The sequence below is a fragment of the Oncorhynchus keta genome, chromosome 26, assembly GCF_023373465.1.
Source record: "Oncorhynchus keta strain PuntledgeMale-10-30-2019 chromosome 26, Oket_V2, whole genome shotgun sequence".
Lineage (NCBI taxonomy): Eukaryota > Metazoa > Chordata > Actinopteri > Salmoniformes > Salmonidae > Oncorhynchus > Oncorhynchus keta.
This window is the reverse complement of record NC_068446.1, coordinates 38,303,625-38,328,295: the sequence shown is the minus strand read 5'-3', so window position 1 is coordinate 38,328,295 and position 24,671 is coordinate 38,303,625. Positions and strand designations below refer to the sequence as shown.

General features: G+C 44.4%; 1 protein-coding gene across 38 annotated transcripts in view; it reads left to right on the top strand.

The window, feature by feature from the left end:
- The window catches only part of LOC118377672 (protein inscuteable homolog), a 107,881-nt gene that overhangs the window by 61,610 nt on the left and 21,600 nt on the right, over positions 1 to 24,671 (top strand). For 3 of the 38 annotated variants that reach the window (XM_052480706.1, XM_052480708.1, XM_052480709.1), the window contains exons 3-6: positions 13,482 to 13,830; positions 16,428 to 16,480; positions 16,602 to 16,725; positions 19,970 to 20,083. In XM_052480706.1, coding sequence (XP_052336666.1) covers positions 13,482 to 13,830; positions 16,428 to 16,480; positions 16,602 to 16,725; positions 19,970 to 20,083 — 640 coding nt within the window. Of the gene's footprint in view, positions 1 to 7,625; positions 8,074 to 8,102; positions 13,831 to 16,427; positions 16,481 to 16,601; positions 16,726 to 19,969; positions 20,084 to 24,671 lie in introns of those variants that run through there. The other 35 variants (XM_052480723.1, XM_052480741.1, XM_052480742.1 and 32 more) reach the window with 35 other exon arrangements.

Below are 24,671 nucleotides of genomic sequence, written 5' to 3'. Positions count from 1 at the left end.
TTTACTTTAGTTTATTTGGTGCTTGTAAGTAAGTGTTTCACAGTAAGGTCTACACTTGTTGTATTCGGTGCATGTGACAAATACAGTTTGATTTGATATGGTGTCATTTTGCAGTCTCTGCCTGGGTTTGAGAGGTAATGCACCACGGCCCTGCCACTGTTGGTAATGTGGCTTTGCCTGCAATCAGGGTGGGAGTGTTTCAGTTGCCCAGACACACACAGTGTAGAAATAGACTCAATCTGCCCATGCACACAAACGCACTGCGAGGGCTGTTTTGTGTACTGAAGATTCCAACATATGGCACTTGTGTACGACCAGGCAGGAACGAGACATGCTCTCACACAATCCGTTTTCAAACAAAGAACAAGCACCTGGCACATCATGAAAAAAGGACATACACATAAGCGGATATTACAAACATCTGCATCTAGACATTAGAGCTGGACTCCTTAATGGTGAAGCTGACACGTCTGTTTGGGACATTACAAACATCTGCATCTAGACATTAGAGCTGGACTCCTTAATGGTGAAGCTGACACGTCTGTTTAGGATATTACAAACATCTGCATCTAGTGAAGCTGATGAAGCTGACACGTCTGTTTGGGATATTACAAACATCTGCATCTAGACATTAGAGCTGGACTCCTTAATGGTGAAGCTGACACGTCTGTTTAGGACATTACAAACATCTGCATCTAGACATTAGAGCTGGACTCCTTAATGGTGAAGCCGACACGTCTGTTTGGGACATTACAAACATCTGCATCTAGACATTAGAGCTGGACTCCTTAATGGTGAAGCCGACACGTCTGTTTGGGACATTACAAACATCTGCATCTAGACATTAGAGCTGGACTCCTTAATGGTGAAGCCGACACGTCTGTTTGGGACATTACAAACATCTGCATCTAGACATTAGAGCTGGACTCCTTAATGGTGAAGCTGACACGTCTGTTTAGGACATTACAAACATCTGCATCTAGACATTAGAGCTGGACTCCTTAATGGTGAAGCCGACACGTCTGTTTAGGATATTACAACAAAGTTACTGCAAACAACAAACCCAGTTTTTTCAACCTGGCATCATTGCACGTGTGATAGAACAGAAGAATATGTACCGCAAAAAAACATGTATAATAATTATCACGCTGCTCGACACACCTTCGTTTCTTCCATAAAACAAAAACGATAACAAAAGGTGCTGGTTCAGACAGTGGTGCCATTTCCCACAATCCGGGTTCCATCTTTAACCTATAAATTAACAGAGGATATTATTCCTGCATGCAAACGATTTGGTTGGTCACCCTCTGCCTCAGGTTCCAGCCAGGTGTGTGTGTGTGTGTGTGTGTGTGTGTGTGTGTGTGTGTGTGTGTGTGTGTGTGTGTGTGTGTGTGTGTGTGTGTGTGTGTGTGTGTGTGTGTGTGTGTGTGTGTGTGTGTGTGTGTGTGTGTGTGTGTGTGTGTGTGCGCTTTAGAGATTTTATTTGATTTAACCTTTATTTAACTAGGCAAGTCAGTTAAGAACAAATTCTTATTTACAATGACGGTCTACCAAAAGGCAAAAGGCCTCTTGCGGGGATGGGGGGTTGGGATTAAAAATAAGAATGCAGGACATAACACACATCACGACAAGAGAGACGCCACAACACAACACTAGAAACACAAAATGACAACAACACGGTAGAAGCACAACATGGTAGCAGCACAAAACATGGTACAAACATTATTCGGCACAGACAACAGCACAAAGGGCAAGAAGGTAGAGACAACAGTACATCACGTGAAGCAGCCACAACTGTCAGTAAGAGAGTCAATGATTGAGCCTTTGAATGAAGAGATGGGGATAAAGCCCATTGAATTTAATTGATAAAACTGTCCAGTTTGAGTGTTTTTTTACAGCTCGTTCCAATCGCTAGCTGCAGCAAACTGAAAAAGAGGAGCGACCCAGAGAGGTGTGTGCATTGGGGACCTTTAACACAATGTGACTGGCAGAACAGGTGTTATATGTGGAGGATGAGGGCTGCAGTAGGTATCTAGAGGGTCTTGGCCTAAGAGGGTTTTAAGGGGGAGTGAGGCCTAAGAGGGTTTAATAAATAAGCATCAACCAGTGGGTCTTGCATTGGGTATACAGAGATGACTAGTTTACAGAGGTGTATAGAGTGCAGTGATCTGTCCTATAAGGAGCGTTGGTTGCAAATCTGATGACCAAATGGTAAAGAACATCTAGCCGCTTGAGAGCACCCTCACCTGCCGATCTATAAATTACGTCTCCGTAATCTAGCTTGGGTAGGATGATCATCTGAATCAGGGTTCGTTTGGTAGCTGGGTTGAGAGAGGAGCGATTACAATAGAGGAAATCAAGTCTAGATTTAACCTTAGCCTGCAACTTTGATATGTGCTGAGAGAAGGACAGTGTACCGTATAGCCATACTCCCAAGTACTTATATGGGGTGACTACCTCCAGCTCTAAACCCTCAGAGGAAGTAATCACACCGGTGGGGTGAGGGGCATTCTTCTTACCAAACCACATGACCTTTGTTTTGGAGATGTTCAGAACAAGTATAAGGGCAGAGAAAGCATGTTGGACACTAAGAAAGCTTTATTGTAGCCTTTAACACAAAATCCGGAGAGGGGTCAGCTGAGTATAAGACTGTATCATCTTCATATAAATGGATGAGAGAGCTTCCTACTGCCTGAGCTATGTTGTTGATGTAATTTGAGAAGAGCCTGGGGCCTAGGATCGAGCCTTGGGGTACTCCCTTGGTGACAGGCAGCAAAGACCCCTCAGCGACACCAATACTTCTTAGCTGGCCCACAAGAATGGAATGGCCAACCATATCAAAAGCTTTGGCAGAGTCAATAAAAATAGCAGTACAACATTGCTTAGAATCAAGAGGAATGGTGACATCATTTTGGACCTTCAAGGTTGCAGTGACACATCCATAACCAGATTTCATACCAGAGAAAATACTATAGACATCAAGAAAGCCAGAATATTATTGACAAGTCTTTTGAAGACTTTAGATAAACAGGGCAAAATAGAAATTGACCAATTAACAGTTAGGATCAGCTTGATCTCCCCCTTTAAATAAAGGACGCAACGTATTTGCCTTCCAAGTAATGGGAACCTCCCCAGAGAGGACAGACAGATCAGAGACAGACTTGGCGATGATAAGTGCTGCAACTTTAAAGAAGAAAGGATCTAAACCATCTGACCCAGATGTTTTTTGGGGGGTCAAGTTTAAGGGGCTCCTTTAGCACCTCAGACTCAGTAACCGGCTGCAGGGAGAAACTTTGTAGCGGGACAGGGGGAAAAGACGGAGGAGCATTGGGGCTGGTCACATTAGAAGTGCTGAGAGTTGACGTTATGTGTGCTAGCGTGCATAGGATTACTGTGTGCGAGGGGAGTATATAGAGCCCATTACAGCTGTCAGTCTGCTCTATGCTGAAGGAAACATCTGGAAGTCTGATGTCTGCCCTGGGGCAGGGCATTCCCCCCCCCCATGTGTTCCTTCAGGAGGAGTGCATGCAGCAAACCTCACTTATTAAAGTGCAGCAGGCTATAATTCACATTCAAAAGTACTTGACTTACTTCACGATTCCTTTTGAAGCTTCTAGAGGAGAAAACAGCCTCACTTAGAATTCTGGATTGGTCAGGATTTGCGACTCGTCACTGTGCACTTAAATTCTTTAAAAACACACTCCATTGAAAACCTTCTAAATCCCCCAAAATGTAATTTAAAAGGAGCTAAACTTTGTACATATGCTTCATCTTATTTATATAAGTGACATAAAACAGATTGGCAGTCAGTTGTTCAGATGTTTACCCTTCAACACATTCGTCTTCAGTGAGGATTTATGGAGGTTCGCAATTCAATGTTGTATTACCGCCACAAACTGGACTGGTGTATAAATACATTATATTTTGTGACACATAATATAAAAACTTACCCTACCATCTAAGAGCCAGATCGCAATTTACTGGGGGGAGGAGTGGTCCAAAATAGCTGAGGGTTGTCAAACTTATTTTTTTTTGCTTTGGAGAGGGTTGTGTGGTTTTTTATTGGGGCAAAGGGGAGAGTAGTGTGTTTTTATTTCCCGTGGTTGACATTCATTCTTTAGTAGGTTTTACTATGTAATTCCAAACCATCGTGGCCACATTTCCTCCTCAGCTTGCATGCTCCTCCCCTATATCAAGGTGTTTTGGTACATCCCTTATGCCCTATGGTTTTCCATGTGCTAACTTTTACTATACCACAGGTATCCAATCCAGGTCAATATAGTCTACTGGTCTACCAGCCTATCCTGGCCTATATCCACCATTCATAGTGAAGATAACGGCAGGTGGACCGTTTGTCCAGATCTGCAATGGGCTAACTAGCAATCGTAACACATACAAAAGCATTCAAAGCTGCATACATTTTCAATATGAATCGACAAGATCAAATAGGAATAGCTGATAGGCAGAGGACAGGCCAGGTGCATCATTGGTTGTGAAAGAACAGTGAAGACATTTAACACACAGCTCAAAAATCCCCTTTTTGATCTTGTTTGGGGACAATACAAGTATCCTCCCTAGACTATAGTAGCCTATGTGAGTGCAACATTCTACTCTAGGCTGCAGTGAAAATGTCATTTGAATAACAGCGTAAAAGCCCTGTGATTTGAATGTTTCATTCGATTTGGATCTGTTGTCGGTCTACTCGATAGTTTATAAGGTCTAGAAAGGCACAGTAGAAGGCCAGTCTGGCTGGATAATTACTTCTGATACTGAATGCGCTGTCTGTTTCAGATTATCATTCTTCCAAGTCGTCCTAAAATAATGTGGTCACATATGCTCTCTCCCAGCAGGCTCAGTTATTCGGGAAAGCCTAGCTCTGAGCCGAGCTCTCTCCAATCTGAGCGGATATTCCTTGCACACCTAGAACGCTTCAATATAGCCTAAATATTTATAATTTAACTTTTAAATGTATTACTTTTTACATGTGGCATAAACACAACCAGTTACAATGTTTTATCTGATTAGGCTACTTCAAAAGTCTCCTGTGGGCATGCGCACATTCATCCAAAATTCCAGCATCGTCAAAATGGTTTGACATTATTTATTTTATTTTACTAGACAAGTCATTTAAGAACAAATTCTTATTGTCAATGACAGCCAAGGAACAGTGAGTTAACTGCCTGTTCAGGAACAGAACGACAGATTTTGTACCTTGTCAGCTCGGGGATTTGAACTTGCAACCTTTCGGTTACTAGTCCAAAGCTAACCACTAGGCTACCCTGCCGCCCCATTAGCCAGGTTTCCATCCAACCTTTTTATGCAGTGAAGTAGCCTACATGTCAGATAGAAGATGGCCTGACATGGGAAAGCATGCCGTTTATTAGGCTACAGATTGAATAAATGATGAACTTCACAGAGTGGTGGAAGTGCACAGTGATGATCTTGATGCTCCTTTCAATAAATATGGAGGGTCTTATTCTGGTGACATGATGATCGATGCTTAGCTGCCAGTGTCTCGAGCACCCTCTCCGCCTCCGCCATCCAATGAAGCCGCTGGGGACATCCTCTCAGTAGGGAGGTGAATAAGGCCCGAACACCGTGCTGAAGCCCCAGATGGCCCTCTGAAAATAGTTGGCGAACCCCAGATTCACGGAGTTGGAGGTGGGCCATGTCCTGACTGCGCTGACGCGTTGCTCCTAAATCTCCACTCCCTCTGTGTATATGAGGTAGCCCAAAAAGGACAAGGACCGCTGGAAAAACAAACATTTCTCCTGTTTAACATGTAGATCATGCTCCAACAGTCTTCCCAGCACAGATCTGACTAATGAGACATGCTGGGCGCAGTCAGCAGAATAGACCAAAATGTTGTCTATATAAACCACTACGCCCCGTCCCAGCATGTCCCAAAACACTTTGATAATAAAGGCCTGGAAGACTGAAGAAGCATTAGACAGGCCAAAAGGCATTACGAGATACTCGTAGTGGCCTGTGGTTGTGGAAAAGGTAGTTTTCCATTCGTAGCCTGCACGAATGAGCACCAGATTGTAGGCGCTCCTCAAGTCCAGTTTCGTGAAGTACTGCGCCCCATGCATTTGTTCAATGATGGCTGGGATGAGGGGTAAAGGATAGCTGAACTTAACGGTGTCTTTATTCCGTGTTTCGATAATCAATGCAGGGGCGCAGTCCCCAAAACCCTGCTGGAGTCTCTCCTGTACGTAGGTCTCCATGGCCTCGGTCTCCGCACAGGAGAGGGGATAGACGTGTCCTCTCGAGAGGGCTGCGTCAGACAGAAGGTCAATGGCACAGTCCCAGGGGCGATGAGGAGGCAGGCGTGGAGCCTCGGTGGTCTGGACTCTCCACCGTTGTGGTGTTAACAGACACCTCCTCTGACACTCCTGCGACCGACCCAGCAGTCTCCTCTCGGACCAGAAGATAACAAGATTAATCCAACTCAACCAGGGGAGACCTAAAACAACAGGGTGTGTGGGTGTGTCAATCATCAAAAAGGTGATCTGTTCTAAATCAGTGTAATTTCTGTCATTTGTTAGGTAGGGTAGGCACTTGCCTTTGCTGGTCTATTGCTGTTCAGAACTTTTGTCAAGGTTTAAACCATATTTCATTCCGTTGTCCAAATGTAGTTCCAACTGAACTATAATAGCCTGCTATTCCCTATAAACAATGGCCTCTCAATCCCATTTTATTAGGGTCAGATTGAAATTTGCTTGCTGGGAAGGGATGGTCCACCTTTTTTAACTAGGCAAGTCCGTTTAACAACAAATTATTATTTTCAACGACAGCCTAGGAACAGTGGGTGTTCAAGGGTAGAACGACAGATTTTCATTTCCCCCCTGTTTTACAATTGCTCTTCTGTTCTTATTTTCCCCATAAACAACGGCTTAACTTACTTTTGCTATTACCTTAATAAAGTTTTGAACCTTTTTGTGAAGTTTTGTTAAGTTTTGGCTGTTATTAAGATGTATCTACTGCAAGCCTATGGCAGTGTGCACCAGCGCTCCGACTGACTCCAACTGACAGTTGAATTTGAGGTGATGAAGAATGTTTCGGGTCTACCAGAGTTACTCCTATAATCTAACAATATAATCCGTATCTTTGTACAAAATATTCTGATTGAAAATGAACAAACTAACCTCCTTCTCCGAGTCTAGATCAGTATAGCAGACGCAGTAGTCATCTAACATAATGAAATGCATGTCGCTGGCATATCTCTATCTCTCTCTTGGGATAGGCCTAAGCATCTCTTCCTTTACTGTATATAAACAGGAAACTTTGGGAAAAGGACAGGCAGACATTTCTTTATTATTCATCTGGAGCCTCCCAGCTAAACCGCTGCTATTGTGGCAAAGGCTGTTTTCCAACGTGGTGTAATGTTTTTCATGTGTATTTAATGTTCTGAACCCAATAGGAATACATCCTTTTCCTCTGCCGTTCCTCTGTCATTTTTTAATGTGGTTCTTCTGTGGTATCTCAATATTTATACTGAACAAAAATATAAATGGAACATGCAACAATTGAAAATATTTGACTCTGTTACAGTTCATGTCAGGAAATCAGTCAATTGAAATAAATACATAAACAACAGCTGTGGTGCACAGTCCTGCAGTCAGGTAGCCTAGTGGTTAGAGTGTAGAGGTGGCAGGTAGCCTAGTGGTTAGAGTGTAGAGGTGGCAGGTAGCCTAGTGGTTAGAGTGTAGTGGTGGCAGGTAGCCTAGTGGTTAGAGTGTAGAGGTGGCAGGTAGCCTAGTGGTTAGAGTGTAGTGGTGGCAGGTAGCCTAGTGGTTAGAGTGTAGTGGTGGCAGGTAGCCTAGTGGTTAGAGTGTAGAGGTGGCAGGTAGCCTAGTGGTTAGAGTGTAGAGGTGGCAGGTAGCCTAGTGGTTAGAGTGTATAGGTGGCAGGTAGCCTAGTGGTTAGAGTGTAGAGGTGGCAGGTAGCCTAGTGGTTAGAGTGTAGTGGTGGCAGGTAGCCTAGTGGTTAGAGTGTAGTGGTGGCAGGTAGCCTAGTGGTTAGAGTGTAGAGGTGGCAGGTAGCCTAGTGGTTAGAGTGTAGTGGTGGCAGGTAGCCTAGTGGTTAGAGGAGTGTAGAGGTGGCAGGTAGCCTAGTGGTTAGAGTGTAGAGGTGGCAGGTAGCCTAGTGGTTAGAGTGTAGTGGTGGCAGGTAGCCTAGTGGTTAGAGTGTAGAGGTGGCAGGTAGCCTAGTGGTTAGAGTGTAGTGGTGGCAGGTAGCCTAGTGGTTAGAGTGTAGTGGTGGCAGGTAGCCTAGTGGTTAGAGTGTAGAGGAGGCAGGTAGCCTAGTGGTTAGAGTGTAGAGGAGGCAGGTAGCCTAGTGGTTAGAGTGTAGAGGTGGCAGGTAGCCTAGTGGTTAGAGTGTAGAGGTGGCAGGTAGCCTAGTGGTTAGAGTGTAGAGGTGGCAGGTAGCCTAGTGGTTAGAGTGTAGAGGTGGCAGGTAGCCTAGTGGTTAGAGTGTAGAGGTGGCAGGTAGCCTAGTGGTTAGAGTGTAGAGGTGGCAGGGTAGTCTAGTGGTTAGAGTGTAGAGGTGGCAGGTAGCCTAGTGGTTAGAGTGTAGAGGTGGCAGGTAGCCTAGTGGTTAGAGTGTAGAGGTGGCAGGGTAGTCTAGTGGTTAGAGTGTAGAGGTGGCAGGTAGCCTAGTGGTTAGAGTGTAGAGGTGGCAGGTAGCCTAGTGGTTAGAGTGTAGAGGTGGCAGGTAGCCTAGTGGTTAGAGTGTAGAGGTGGCAGGTAGCCTAGTGGTTAGAGTGTAGAGGTGGCAGGTAGCCTAGTGGTTAGAGTGTAGACGTGGCAGGTAGCCTAGTGGTTAGAGTGTAGAGGGGGCAGGTAGCCTAGTGGTTAGAGTGTAGAGGTGGCAGGTAGCCTAGTGGTTAGAGTGTAGAGGTGGCAGGTGGCAGGTAGCCTAGTGGTTAGAGTGTAGAGGTGGCAGGGTGGCCTAGTGGTTAGAGTGTAGAGGTGGCAGGTAGCCTAGTGGTTAGAGTGTAGAGGTGGCAGGTGGCAGGTAGCCTAGTGGTTAGAGTGTAGAGGTGGCAGGTAGCCTAGTGGTTAGAGTGTAGAGGTGGCAGGTAGCCTAGTGGTTAGAGTGTAGAGGTGGCAGGTAGCCTAGTGGTTAGAGTGTAGAGGTGGCAGGTGGCAGGTAGCCTAGTGGTTAGAGTGTAGAGGTGGCAGGTAGCCTAGTGGTTAGAGTGTAGAGGTGGCAGGTAGCCTAGTGGTTAGAGTGTATAGGAGGCAGGTAGCCGAGAGAGTAGAGTGTAGAGGTGGCAGGTAGCCTAGTGGTTAGAGTGTAGAGGTGGCAGGTAGCCTAGTGGTTAGAGTGTAGAGGCGGCAGGTAGCCTAGTGGTTAGAGTGTAGAGGAGGCAGGTAGCCAAGTGGTTAGAGTGTAGAGGTGGCAGGTAGCCTAGTGGTTAGAGTGTAGAGGTGGCAGGTAGCCTAGTGGTTAGAGTGTAGAGGTGGCAGGTAGCCTAGTGGTTAGAGTGTATAGGAGGCAGGTAGCCTAGTGGTTAGAGTGTAGAGGTGGCAGGTAGCCTAGTGGTTAGAGTGTAGAGGTGGCAGGTAGCCTAGTGGTTAGAGTGTAGAGGTGGCAGGTAGCCTAGTGGTTAGAGTGTAGAGGTGGCAGGTAGCCTAGTGGTTAGAGTGTAGAGGTGGCAGGTAGCCTAGTGGTTAGAGTGTAGAGGTGGCAGGTAGCCTAGTGGTTAGAGTGTAGAGGTGGCAGGTAGCCTAGTGGTTAGAGTGTAGAGGAGGCAGGTAGCCTAGTGGTTAGAGTGTAGAGGAGGCAGGTAGCCTAGTGGTTAGCGCGTTGGACTAGTAACCAAAAGGTTGCAAGATTGAATCCCCGAGCTGACAAGGTAAAAATCTGTAATTCTGCCCCTGAACAAGATGAAACATCTTCACACCTAGAACAGCCTCCAGGCTTCCATCATAACGGTCCATTTTGAAAGAGAGAAAAAAATAATTACCCGGGGGGGCAGTTAGGTAAATCTAATCCAGTCTGAATCATCCTCTGGAAAAACAGACATGCTGTGGTAATAATTACATAACCAATGTTCCAATAGTATTACAGTTGTATAGTAATCCTGTGGGAATAGGGTTTAGTGATGTTTATATAGAATAATAGGGAGGATGAACCTTCATGAATCCTGCCCCTTTTCAAGTATCTCAACCCATAGTTTTCCAGGCTCCGGAAGCTGCCTTACAACGGGGCCCCATCTCTCCAGCTCTGTATTTCAGTCACTGTGTCTTAGAGTGTGTCTACTCTCCATCCACTGTCTAAATGACTCTCCCTGATCCCCCCAGGTGACTTTCCCTGGTTCCTCTGGACTTATACTGTGTCTTTGTGCCATTGTGGGTTTTTAAGCAAATACACTGTTCATTGATCACATTTCCTGACTGAACCTTAGAATAACTTCAGATCACATGATGATAATCACAAATTGTAGCAGGAATTATATACAGTCATTTCATTCAGCAAACTTTAGGATGATCATTGACAGCATTAGATATAAACATGGCACGAGTATTGCACTACACATCCAAACGTGGAGTTTTTCCTGTTTTATTTTTTGTTTTGTTTTTATGCAAAAATGAGTCATGTTCAGCTGGTGAAATGTTGTTAGGGTATCTGCGAGGTTTGTGATACAAATGGTGGGCAATTAATTCCCCTGACCCTTCCAATCTCCCGTCACCTGTGACACATGACTAATTAGTGCCCACCGTTGAGAGGGGGGTCCAGGTGGGGTGCTGCTCACCTGATTGTTGGGGTGACCTGCTGGGTTGCAGTTTTCAGCTGCCATGGCTGTGTCGTGTCTGCGTCATGAAGACGGGTGCACCATCAAACCATTAGCAGGTGGGCACACAAATACACACAGCTCTACAGGGCTAATTAGCTGGGTCACTATTGGCATCCACAGCTCTATCTGGACCATCAAAGGAAACCTTTTATATTTATACTTTTGCCCGAGAGACAAGGTGCAACAGAAATGAAAAGTTCACATGAGGAAAAAAGGCCCAGCTTTGAGTTGAGCGAGTGAGAGCTGCTTGATTTCCCTCAAGAGCAGCTCCTATTTTCCTCATGTCTCTCCCAATGGAGGAAATCAATCACATGATACTTATTGAGAGTGTGACCTTTGACCTTGAGAGTACCACCCCTGTTCATTAGGAAACAATTGAGAGCATCTTTCCTCTCCAAATTGAGTGGGTTTGAGGGATAGGTATTTGAACTGGCGATCCTCCTTATTATGGATGACGTCTGAAATCTCTGCTTACAGCTGACTTACTCATCCCCACGTCATCCCACCTCTGCACTGAGGAGAAGAGTGGCAGGATGGTGGAGATGTCGATTCTCAATGTGCGGGAGTAGAGTTCTGATTTATTTTGTTGACGTGTGTGTGTGTGTGTGTGTGTGTGTGTGTGTGTGTGTGTGTGTGTGCGCACGTGTGTGCATGCTTGAGAGTGAGAGAAAGAGAGAGAACAGGAGATAGAAAGAGAGAGAGAATGGGAGAGAGAATGATAGGGAGAATGGGAGCGAGAGACCAAGAGAGAAATGGATAATGCCTATAGTTGTGTATAGTTGTTTTAACCATTAACTATATCAAACAGTACATATTCTAATAGCCATATTCCAAAGGAGATATATTCAGTTATGTCTCTTTGGATGATTTTCATTTCAGTCCTCCTAAAACAATAGTCTGGGGAAATCAGATATCACCCCACTTGGGACCTTATAAAACCAATGGATTACTTTCTTTAGTAAACAGACCCTCAGTGCTGGCTGATGTTGAAAATACTCTTGATTGGAATTGTGCCTTCTTAATGGCACAATGATGTTTACATAGGTCTGTGTTAAAAGCTGAAACTCGATACGTGTTCCTAAGGGTCAATAAAAATCATGGCCAAATAGAGCATCATTACCATGGTCCCTACTGCAATTCAGCTCTGAATTAGGCTCTGACTATAGAAATTGGAAATTGTTTGTTAAAAGGTCACACATAATGAAGCTTCCGTTTATGACCAAGTGAGAACGAGGTATTATTAGAGATCTCTGTCAACACAGGAGGCAGATATTACATCTGATGCAATATCTAGTTCTACCCGTTGACTCTGCATTTTCCATGCATGTCAGATAGCCTGAGTTTAGTGTAGAATATAGATTGGTGTACCTCCACCCCCTTGTTAACTCAAAGCAGAGGAGGGCGTTGTAGCGATCAACCTCTCAGCCTCCTTAACGCTGGGTTCATTTCACTCATCCAGGGAACCTCACAGGAAGCCTCCTTTAAGCCCATATTCATCAGGTTCAATTTGATTTATTTTTTATTTTACCTTTATTTAACCAGGCAAGTCAGTTAAGAACTAATTCTTATTTTCAATGACGGCCTAGGAACAGTGGGTTAACTGCCTGTTCAGGGGCAGAACGACAGATTTGTACCTTGTCAGCTCGGGTTTTTTTAACTTGCAACCTTCTAGTGACTAGTCCAACACTCTAACCACTAGGCTACCCTGCCGCTACCCTGAAGAGAAAGAAGTGTTTGGTCTGTTCGACCCAGTGGATAATGCAGTCTCTCCAACATGGTGAAATGATAGGTTTTAACTAACGATTCCTAACACCACCAGTTATTGGTGGGTACTTGACCTCACTCCCACGCTATTGATTTTGAGATGCCTGGGTAATTCATTTGAAAACTGGGCTGCTGTTGGGGAAAGCAACTAAATGATAGTGTAGCAATGATGAGATCTCATTTCATGGGCAGTGAACTAGACGTTGTGTAGGGATATCTAAGGGTCAACTTGGTCTCATAATAGAACAATAAAGAAATTCAGATTCGCAACAGCCTAGTTTACAGTAAATGCAATCGCATGTTAGGATAAGGTTAGGTTCAGGCATGCTAGCGATTGGTTAATGCAATGGTTAGGCGATTGGTTAATGCAATGGTTAGGCGATTGGTTAATGCAATGGTTAGGCGATTGGTTAATGCAATGGTTAGGCGATTGGTTAATGCAATGGTTAGGCGATTGGTTAATGCAATGGTTAGGCGATTGGTTAATGCAATGGTTAGGCGATTGGTTAATGCAATGGTTAGGCGATTGGTTAATGCAATGGTTAGGCGATTGGTTAATGCAATGGTTACGCGATTGGTTAATGCAATGGTTAGGCGATTGGTTAATGCAATGGTTAGGCGATTGGTTAATGCAATGGTTAGGCGATTGGTTAATGTAATGGTTAGGCTAAAAGATAAAAAACAAAAACACCTGGATTCAAACAGCATCGGCCCATTTGAGGATATTCCAGTATGCTTGTTTCATTAGAGTAACGATATTGGGACAAGTGACAAATATGTCTCAGTGCTGCCATCCCTGTCATGGCCACCCAAAGTACATGCTCTAAACTAATCTTGCCTGTGTGTGTGCTGTATCGTGTGTATGTATATATGTGTATCTGTACGCACGTGTGTGTGTGTGTATGAGCAGCAGGATGCACTCACTCCAGGTGGACTCGGTGCAGCGCTGGATGGAGGACCTGCGTCACATGACGGAGGTGGAGTGCATGTGTGTTCTGCAGGCCAAGGCCATTGGCGTGGAGGAGGATGCGCAGGGTGAGCTCATCGTGGCCACGCGGGACCACGTGGCCCGCGACAACCTGCAGACGCTGCTGCGGCGGGCGCTGGTGGTCAGCACGGAGCTGGGCAAGATGTTCCAGCGGCTGGAGAAGGGCCGCTGGCAGCGGGTCCACAGCACGGCCGTCCGGGCCAACTGCCACGTGCGCTCGCTGGTGCATGAGTATAGCGCCGCCCGTAACACCCCCTCAGAGATGCAGAAGGTGAGGATGGAGGGAGAAGTGGACTTGTCTGGGTAGGAGGGAGGGAGGAGGGAGGGAGGGAGAAGTGGACTGGTCTGGGTAGGAGGGAGGGAGGAGGGAGAAGTGGACTGGTCTGGGTTGGAGGGAGGGAGGAGGGAGGGAGGGAGGGAGAAGTGGACTGGTCTGGGTAGGAGGGAGGGAGGAGGGAGAAGTGGACTGGTCTGGGTAGGAGGGAGGGAGGGAGGGAGGGGGAGGGAGGGAGGGAGGGAGGGAGGGAGGGAGGGAGGGAGGGAGGGAGGGAGGGAGGGAGGGAGGGAGGGAGGGAGGGAGGATGGAGGGAGAAGTGGACTTGTCTGGGTAGGAGGGAGGGAGGAGGGAGAAGTGGACTGGTCTGGGTAGGAGGGAGGGAGGGGGAGGGAGAAGTGGACTGGTCTGGGTAGGAGGGAGGGGGATGGAGGGAGAAGTGGACTGGTCTGGGTAGGAGGGAGGGTGGGGGGTGGAGGGAGAAGTGGACTGGTCTGGGTAGGAGGGGGGGGGATGGAGGCAGAAGTGGACTGGTCTGGGTAGGAGGGAGGGGGAGAGGATGGAGGCAGAAGTGGACTGGTCTGGGTAGGAGGGAGGGGGTGGAGGGAGAAGTGGACTGGTCTGGGTAGGAGGGAGGGAGGAGGGAGGGAGGGAGGGAGGAGGGAGGGAGGGAGGAGGATGGAGGGAGAAGTGGATTGGTCTGGGTAGGAGGGAGGGAGGGAGGGAGGAGGATGGAGGGAATAATTCGGGAATAATTCAGATATTATCCAGAGAGTCCCGAGAAATACTGCAAAATCAGAAGTCCCCATTTAAAGCGGTTCAAAACCAAAATATGGTCACTATGCCAGGGTTCTCCTCAAATAAGAGGGGCTCTGCGACCCTTGTCAGCGTGGCTGCGCCACCATGTAAAGATTCCAGAGCAAATTAAACTGATATTTAGTAATAATAGGGTAATTATCTTTAATCACTAGTTACATTGTTGTGAATTGTGAAACAGGCCGTTCATAAAACCAGGACATGTTCCTGAATTAATTCAGCACATTTCAGCAGTAGGCTATTTCAATGCAGAGTGCGCTCAGGACGCACCCGAGTAGGCTGTAGCATCATCAAATCACAGAAACTTTTTAACTCCAGAGTGGCGCAGCGGTCAAGGCACTGCATCTCAGTGCTAGATGTGTCCCTACAGACCTTGGTTCGATCCAGGGCTGTATCACAACTGGCCGTGATCGGGAGTCACGTAGGGCGCTGCACAATTGGCCCAACGTCGTTCGGGGAGGGTTTGGTCGTATAATAATAATTTGCTCTTAACTGAATTGCCTAGTTAAATAAAATAAAAAAACAGCAGTCAAAAAAAAGTCAAATGACCAAAGTTGCTAAGCTTGCTAGATAACCTCCTCCAACTAATGACAGAATATCTCCTATATTTGACCAGATGGAGTTGATGATTATACAGATAGCAGTACAGCTCATGAATAACGGGGAGAGGATATGGTTTAAATATCACACACATTCTCTCCTGAAGCTCTGGTATGGGCAGCAACACGAGACAGAGTAGCGAGGGAAATGTTTTAGCTGTATTTTGACATGCATAGGCGAAAGACGTGGTTTGATAATGTAACCTATGGACTACAGAATAAAGTTAGGAATTTGTATGCGCGATAGGAGTCAGGATTTGTATGTGCGATAGGAGTCAGGATTTGTATGCGCGATAGGAGTCAGGATTTGTATGCGCGATAGGAGTCAGGATTTGTATGCGCGATAGGAGTCAGGATTTGTATGTGCGATAGGAGTCAGGATTTGTATGCGCGATAGGAGTCAGGATTTGTATGCGCGATAGGAGTCAGGATTTGTATGCGCGATAGGAGTCAGGATTTGTATGCGCGGTAGGAGTCAGGATTTGTATGTGCGATAGGAGTCAGGATTTGTATGCGCGATAGGAGTCAGGATTTGTATGCGTGATAGGAGTCAGGATTTGTATGCGCGATAGGAGTCAGGATTTGTATGCGCGATAGGAGTCAGGATTTGTATGCGCGATAGGAGTCAGGATTTGTATGCGCGATAGGAGTCAGGATTTGTATGTGCGATAGGAGTCAGGATTTGGGTTGTTTAGCTTCTTCTCTGCTGTACATTTGAACATTGGCCGCATGTAAATGTTCACTATTACACATCACATAAGCTATTCATGCCAAGAGCAAAATTCTGACTAAAATAATATGAAAACGAGTCTCTGAGAGCCCCCTGTCTGGTTCCATCTAGGACGGGCTGTTGAAGAAATGAGCTGCCTCTGATGAGCCTCCCCCTCCAGTAGTTTGTGCAGGTTTCCTGTCAAGTGGAATCACAGTTGCATTGTATGATAGGGAGTACTCACCTCATCCATTTTAAAATTATGCTGTGGAAGTTCTGCTTCTGTTACATACAGCTACTCATCCCACAGGACATTTTGTGCGGTTCTCTGTGTGTGCATAAAGGGATGACCACTAATTGGAAAATGACATTGTTTTCTGCTTTATGTGGGCGTTCTACTTTCTGTGTGTGTCTAATGTTTGTCTCATCATTGTAACCTGAAATGTGTGTTCCTCCTCCTTTGAGTGCAGTATGAGAAGTCTTTGCTTGAGAAGTGCATGGAGCTGACCACCATAACAGAGAAGTAAAACATTCATACAGAACCTTCTAATGACCTCTGAATATTGTAGTACACATTTGAATACAGTAGCTCACATACAGTAAGTGTTTATGTTCAAGGTTTATCCAAACCCTCTCTTCTACAGATGCCTTCATACTGAGGACGAATTCTTCCTGAAGTCCATGAGGGAGGCCATTAACGAGATTCTCACCGATGTCAGCGATTCATTCAGCCACATGATTGACATGGCCCTGGCCAACGAGATCCAGGTATGAGGCTTTGACCACACCCATAACTCTATTTTTTTAGTCATAATTAGGCCTTCAACACAAATCAAATCCAAATCTCATTGGTCACATACATGTGGTTAGCAGATGTAGCGAGTGTAGCGAAATGCATGTGCTTCTAGTTCCGAACATGCAGTAATATCTAACAAGTAATCTAACAATTCCCCAACAACTACCTAATAAACACAAGTGTAAAGGAATGAATGGGAATATGTACATATAAATATATGGATGAGCGATGGCCGAACGGCATAGGCAAGATGCAGTAGATGGTATAGAGTACAGTATATACATATGAGATGAGTAATGTAGGGTATGTAAACATTATATAAAGTGGCATTGTTTAAATTGACTAGTGATACATTTATTACATCCAATTTGTAATTATTAAAGTGGCTGGAGTTGAGTCAGTGTGTTGGCAGCAGCCATTCAATGTTAGTGGTGGCTGTTTAACAGTCTGATGGCCTTGAGATAGAAGCTGTTTTTCAGTCTCTCGGTCCCTGCTTTGATGCATCTGTACTGACCTCGCCTTCTGGATGATAGCGGGGTGAACAGGCAGTGGCTCGGGTGGTTGTTGTCCTTGATGATCTTTATGGCCTTCCTGTGACATCGGGTGGTGTAGGTGTCCTGGAGGGCAGGTAGTTTCTACCTGGTGATGCGTTGTGCAGACCTCACTACCCTCTGGAGAGCCTTGTGGTTGTGGGCGGAGCAGTTTCCTTATCAGGCGGTGATACAGCCCGACAGGATGTTCTCGATTGTGCATCTGTAAAAGTTTGTGAGTGTTTTCAGTGACAAGCCACATTTCTTCAGCCTCCTGAGGTTGAAGAGGCGCTGTTGCGCCTTCTTCACCACACTGTCTGTGTGGGTGGACCATTTCAGTTTGTCCGTGATGTGTACACCGAGGAACTTAAAACTTAACACCTTCTCCACTACTGTAAGTCGATGTGGATAGGGGGGTGCTCCCTCTGCTGTTTCCTGAAGTCCACGATCATCTCCTTTGTTTTGTTGACATTGAGTGTGAGGTTATTTTCCTGACATCACACTCAGAGGGCCCTCACCTCCTCCTTGTAGGCCGTCTCGTCGTTGTTGGTAATCAAGCCTACCACTGTAGTGTCATCTGCAAGCTAGATGATTGAGTTGCCGGCGTGCATGGTATTTTGGTATTTTGGTATTTTGTGTTTAAGAACTTCAAGTGGAGCCAAGGCTCTTTCATTGCCGAAAGAATGAAAACAAACGGTTCGTCTTTTGAAGAACAAACACGTCCGAAAATAGTTGACTTGATTTGTACTTTTGACAGACAAAAACGGACGATGATGTCATATACAATTTCATCCGTGTTCCTGCATCCGAGTGTGTAGCCTTATTCATTCCTGATGTGTTTGACACACACACACACACACACACACACACACACACACACACACACACACACACACACACACACACACACACACACACACACACACACACACAATCTTTCCCATTCCTGACCAGCCTGTAAGTCTCCCTGATGTATTGTTATACTAAAAACCAACTAGCACAGTTCAGGAAAGGTGAGTACAAAGGTAAACATTTGCCCAGTTTAATATAGCCACTATAATAGGTGATTATAGTGGGTTCGTAAGAGTGGGTTCGTAAATTCAATCTGGAGTGCCCTCTGGGCGTTTGTAAATTCAGAGCGTTGTCAGATTGTCCGTTTGTAAATTCAGGAGAAGGGTTGATCCGAGCGTTCTGGCCTCACAACGGCAGTCAAGCACCCAAGCTAACTGGCTAACGTTGGCTAGCTTGCTCGCTATTTCCAGACACAAATGAGAGAACACCTCCCTCTGACCATTTTACTCGCCGTAGCAGAGCTGGCTAAGCTGTTTTCATGTTATCCAGAGTGTTGGTGACTGTAACTGTGCTGCTGGAAACAATTTAATGACGTTTTTTTGTCAACGTTTAGTGACACCGGCCCTATTCAACGAGTGTTGAGCGTTCGTAAATTTGTTAGTTATTCTGCGCTCTGGTGAGAGATGATGAGACTCAGACGAGAGTGCTCTGAAATCAGAGTAGATGGCCAGAGTGAATTTCAGATCTAAAAGTACTTTACTATTTATATTTTGGACAACTTTAACTAACTCCAATGCATTCTTCATGAAAATAATACACTTTTTATTCCATACATTTTTCCTGACACCCAAAAGTACATTTTGAATGCTTAGTAGGACAGGAAAATGGTCAAATTTACACACTTATTGTAACGGCTTTCTTCCTGGGAAGGAGAGGCGGACCAAAACCCAGCGTGGTTAGAGTTCATGTTATTTTAATAAGGTAACTCAACATGAACAGAATACAAAACAATAAACGTGAAAACCGAAACAGTCCTAACTGGTGCAGAAAACACAAAGACAGGAAACAACCACCCACAAACCCCAACACAAAACAAGCTACCTAAATACGGTTCCCAATCAGAGACAATGACTAACACCTGCCTCTGATTGAGAACCATATCAGGCCAACCACAGAAACAGACAAACTAGACACACAACATAGAATGCCCACCCAGCTCACGTCCTGACCAACACTAAAACAAGGAAAACACACAAGAACTATGGTCAGAACGTGACACTTATCAAGAGAACATCCTTGGTCTTCCCTAACGCCTCTGATCTGGCGGAATCACTAAACACAAATGCTTAGTTTGTAAATTATATTTGCGTGTTGAAGTGTTCCCCTGGCAATCCGTCAATTTTAAAAACAAGAAAATAGTGCTGTCTGGTTTGCTTAATATAAGGAATTAGAAATTATTTTTTATTTTTGATACTTAAGTATATTTTAGCAATTCAATTTACTAATTTGCTTTTAAACTTTTACATGAGTAGTACTTTACCGGGTGACTCACCTTTACTTGAGTCATTTACTATTAAGGTATCTTTACTTTTACTCAAGTATAATAATTGGGTATTTTTTCCACCACTGATGAACTGGTATTAACGAATTGCATATTGAGTTCAATAGAAAATGTAACCCTTATTCAGATAATTAATTCACGCTCAGTTTAAATATCCATAATAGTATCATCAATTAGTTCTAATATTGATCTTCTATATCGTATAAATTCAGAACTTACTCCTTTCACTGAAATTTCACTTTGCTGTTTCCCTCTCGGGAAAGAGATGTCTCAATGGTCTGTCCGTGGTTTGGCACTCATGTGTGTTTGTGTGTGTGTGCCGGTCCTCTCCAGATCCTGATCAGGAAGATTGAGTCGTCAGACAGTGTGTACACCATAGGCAGTGACATCAGCAACCTGCTCTCCCTCACCCAGGATGGCCCACAGCTCTGCAGAATCATTGCTAAGGTGAGACACACCCCCTCAGACAGACACACCCCCTCAGACAGACACACCCCCTCAGACAGACACACCCCCTCAGACAGACACACCCCTCTGTCTGCATATACGTAGGATAACGGTCATCTGAGGGGATGATGTTCTGGGCCGTGTTCATTAGGGACATAACTGTTTTTTTTGTTTGTTCATGCAACTGTGGTGCCTAATGAACATGACCCTGCTACAGTCCCCATGTTCACACAGTTCCACCTCTCTTGGCCATCCACTTCCCCATCCCTCCAGATTAACCATTGGCCCAATCCCAAACAGATCCACGGGTCCCTGTAAATCCCTGTTCACTCTTCCTTGCAGACCGTAAAGGAGTTAAGGATCGGTTTGGGATTGGGCAATCAGTCCTGCCCACCTACCACCCACCCACCTACCATACTATACATATACAGTATATCTGTATATCAGTATATCTGGGCGGCAGGGTAGCCTAGTGGTTAGAGCTGTTGGACTAGTAACCAGAAGGTTGCAAGTTCAAACCCCCAAGCTGACAAGGTACACATCTGTCATTCTGCCCCTGAACAGGCAGTTATTGAAAATAAGAATTTGTTCTTAACTGACTTGCCTAGTTAAATAAAAGTAAAAAAAAAAAAAAAATCTCTACAGCTACATAGTCATATGCTCCAAGAGATAAGAGGAGACAGGGCAGACACTACGTCCCTGTGGTCTTTAGACAACCAGAGGCTTCCAGGATTCACTTGATAAGACTCTTCTGGGTGGGAGACTCAGCCCATCAACTTAACACAAGTGCACACACACACACATTACACACAAAAGCAAGCTTCCTTGTTGCCAGATGAGGTCAGTAGTGTCAGTTCCCATTAGTAATGGGCATTGATCACACAGACTGCCTGCCTCTGTTTAATCTATCACTCCCATCTACCTTCCCTCATACAGCATCTCTGGTTGGTTAAGAAATAATTCCTGGGCCTCCCGAGTGGCGCAGAGGTCTAAGGCACTGCATCGCAATGCTTGAGGCGTCACTACAGATCCGGGTTCGATCCCAGGCTGTATCACAACCGGGCATGACTGGGAGTCCCACAGGGCGGCACACAATTGGCCCAGCTTTAGGAGAGGATTTGTCCAGGGGGCTTTACTTGGCTCATCGCGTTCTAGCGACTCCTTGTGGCGGGCCGGGCACCTGCAAGCTGACCTCGGTGGTCAGTTGGACTGTGTTTCCTCTGACACATGGCTGCGTCTGTGGGAGAAATTATATACATGATTTAATTATATACATGATTTGATAACAAAAGAGAGAAAGGTACACTTATGGGTTCATTCCCTGTTCTGGTAAAATGCATTTTCTATTGTATAGGGCAGGAAGCCGTTAAAGGCCGTGGGGGTATGGGATAGCTGAGAAACATTCCTAGTCCAGCTGGACATACAAAGATCAAAGGTTGTCTAAGGACGGGGTCAGCCAAAGGACCAACTGATGGATTACAGATATCAATCACATCACAGGGGAGATACAAGTCTGTTTGATCTTAGACAACCATATGAAAAGAAGGTGACCAGGACAGCAGCTGGACACACTAAACTAGAGAGATAAAAGACACACACACAAAAGGGACACAGAGTTAATTACAGGGTCTGAGCACAGGCCACAGGAAGGGGGGATGTATATTATCTTTAGGTCAAAGGAAGGGTCTTGACATCATATAATCTGGCTGAAAGCAGATGTGGGCGTTACTGGGCTGAACAAGCAGGATTGGAATGTAACGTAATTTACATGTGGGATGGGCTTATATGTAATATGTGGATAAATACTGGAGCCAGGGCTCTGGAAAAGGGGTGGGTCCCGTGGGTCCGTGGGTCCCGTGGGTCCCGTGGGTCCCGTGAGTCCCGCGGGGCTCTCCGACTTATGATACGGGTGTATTAAAAGTCTATCATTGAATTCAAAGTTCTTGGTCGTGTCATGTTTGAATCGATTGGCCACTACACGTCTGGCATCCGGGTTAAGTGGGCGGTTGTTAAGAGGCATGATTTGGCTGGACATGTTTCGGAAGAGGCATGACTCTATCTTCGCCTCTCCCGAGGCTGTTGGGGAGTTGCAGCAATGAGACAAGATCGTAATTGGATTCGCATACCGCCCCAACAGATTCACAGATGACTCAATCGCACTCCACACTGCCATTCAACACCATAGTGCCCACAAAGCTCATCACTAAGCTATAGACTCTGGGCCTAATTATTTTATTTACCTTTATTTCAACAGGGAAATCATATTGAGACTAATATGTCTTTTACAAATGAGCCCTGTACAATACAAAAAAAGAAGCATGTACAACAGGCATGTATACACATAAATGAAGACAATATACACATTGAATACACATAGATACACATAAATAAAGATAATTTACACATTAAATACACATATAAATACACATAAATAAAGATAATTTACACATTAAATACACATATAGATACACATAAGTAAATACACATTAAATACCTATATATAGATACAAAACACAGTCAATTAAAACAAACACATACTCCATTATTATAAAAAATCATCTGTCAGTTGTCTAAATTTACAGAGGGACTTTAAAGCATCCAATGTAATCGTCTTTTGGAGATGATTCCAAACATAGGGTGCTGAATGGCCGATTTAAAGAAATATGTGTGCATATAACATAGTTATATGTACATATGTACCTCAATAACCTTGTACCCCGGCACATTGACTCAGTACTTGTACCCCTTGTATATAGCCAAGTTATTACCTTGTACCCCTGCACATTGACTCAGTACTGGTACCCCTTGTATATAGCCAAGTTATTACCTTGTACCCCTGCACATTGACTCAGTACTGGTACCCCTTGTATATAGCCAAGTTATTACCTTGTACCCCTGCACATTGACTCAGTACTGGTACCCCTTGTATAAAGCCAAGATATTACCTTGTACATACCTTGCACATGACTCAGTACTGGTACTCCTTGTATAAAGCCAAGTTATTGTTACATATTGTGTATCTATTATTACATTTAATATTACATGTTTTACTTTTGTAATATTTTTCAATTTTCTTTCTGTCTGCATCGTTCGGAAGGGACCGTATGTAAACATTTCACTGTTAGTCCACACCTGTTGTTTACGAAGCGTGTGACGAATAACATGTGATTTGATATAAAGCATAGGTAAACCTCCTTCCTACCTTTGTCATCACTATTTTACTGTAATAGTACCAGTTTCCAGTCTCGTCAAAACATATATTATTTATTTCAAGGGACTTCCTGGTCAAATAAAAGTTTAATAAAATAAAATAAAAATAGCTAACCTGAGAAGGCTAACAACACCTGCGTCACAGAAAATAATGAAAGCATTACAGGACTCCAGGAAATTGAAAAGAATAACTTGTTTTGGGGCTGTGACGCTCTTTAGAATGGTTGGAAAATGTAATGAAGAATACTGCTCAGGGATTGGCTAAAATGGATGGTGCTTTTGGTCTTCTAGGGACTGTATTGCGTGGGCAGATCAGGGAAGAGCGGTTAGGGTGTAGGGGGCAGGACGATTAGCCACTCCAGGCTTGGCTATGGTCCTATCTGTGCATGAGACGTACCAGCACCTCCTGTAATGGGTCTTATTAGAATAATGGCGGTAGTTACAGGACCTTTTCTCGCAGGTCATTATATCAATCTCCATGTTGAATAGAATTCTGTCAGCAAGTGGTTTTGCGAGAGGAAATGACTGCTTGTGGATACTACGGATTGCTTATGTTTGTTTGGGGCAATTCCACGTTAACATATTAATGCTGATTTCTCACTTTAAAATGTATACCAGACATAAATCTAGGATTGTTAAGTTAATCAAACCATGCAACTCTATGCACAAAGACTATTTTTAACAATTTCCACAGGACATTTTACAAAAACACATTTACTTGAAGAACAGTGCAGATGCAAAGTTTGGTAACAGAATTGGTGGAATTGCCCTTTACCTAATCTGCATTTCAACAGATAAAGAGATAAACAAGATAAACAGATAAACAGATAAACAAACATTATAGGTAGCATATCAAACAAGAGAATAATGATTAACAAGTTTATTAAACAGACACTATTAAAGGTGCACTATGCAGAAATTGCACATTTTCCTGGTTGCTAAAATTTTAATAGTTAGCCTAATGTCAGTTTATGTGACACAACAAACAGTAATTTGTGTAGAGAATCATTGTCCCGTCTAAACCGCTGTGAAATATATTTTCCACAAACAAAAATATTGTATTTTCAGCTGTTTGAAGCTGGTATACAAAACTGACAACAAAAGAGACAAAAACTAAACTTAAGCGCACACAGAACAGATCTACTAATTCTTATACTTGGTTTCAATGAGAATGACAGATCTAGTACTTACATTTCTACGTCAATTTGGTCGGGTCTCCCAAAAGTTACCTATTGTAGGTCGTTTTTATGTCTATCAAATCATTTCTGGGTAACAATTAATTACCTTGCAGTGATTCTTTTCAAATAAAATGGTCAAAAATAAACAAAAATAGCTTCTTAGCAAAGATACATTTCTCAAGCAAGATTTTTGCTAGGAC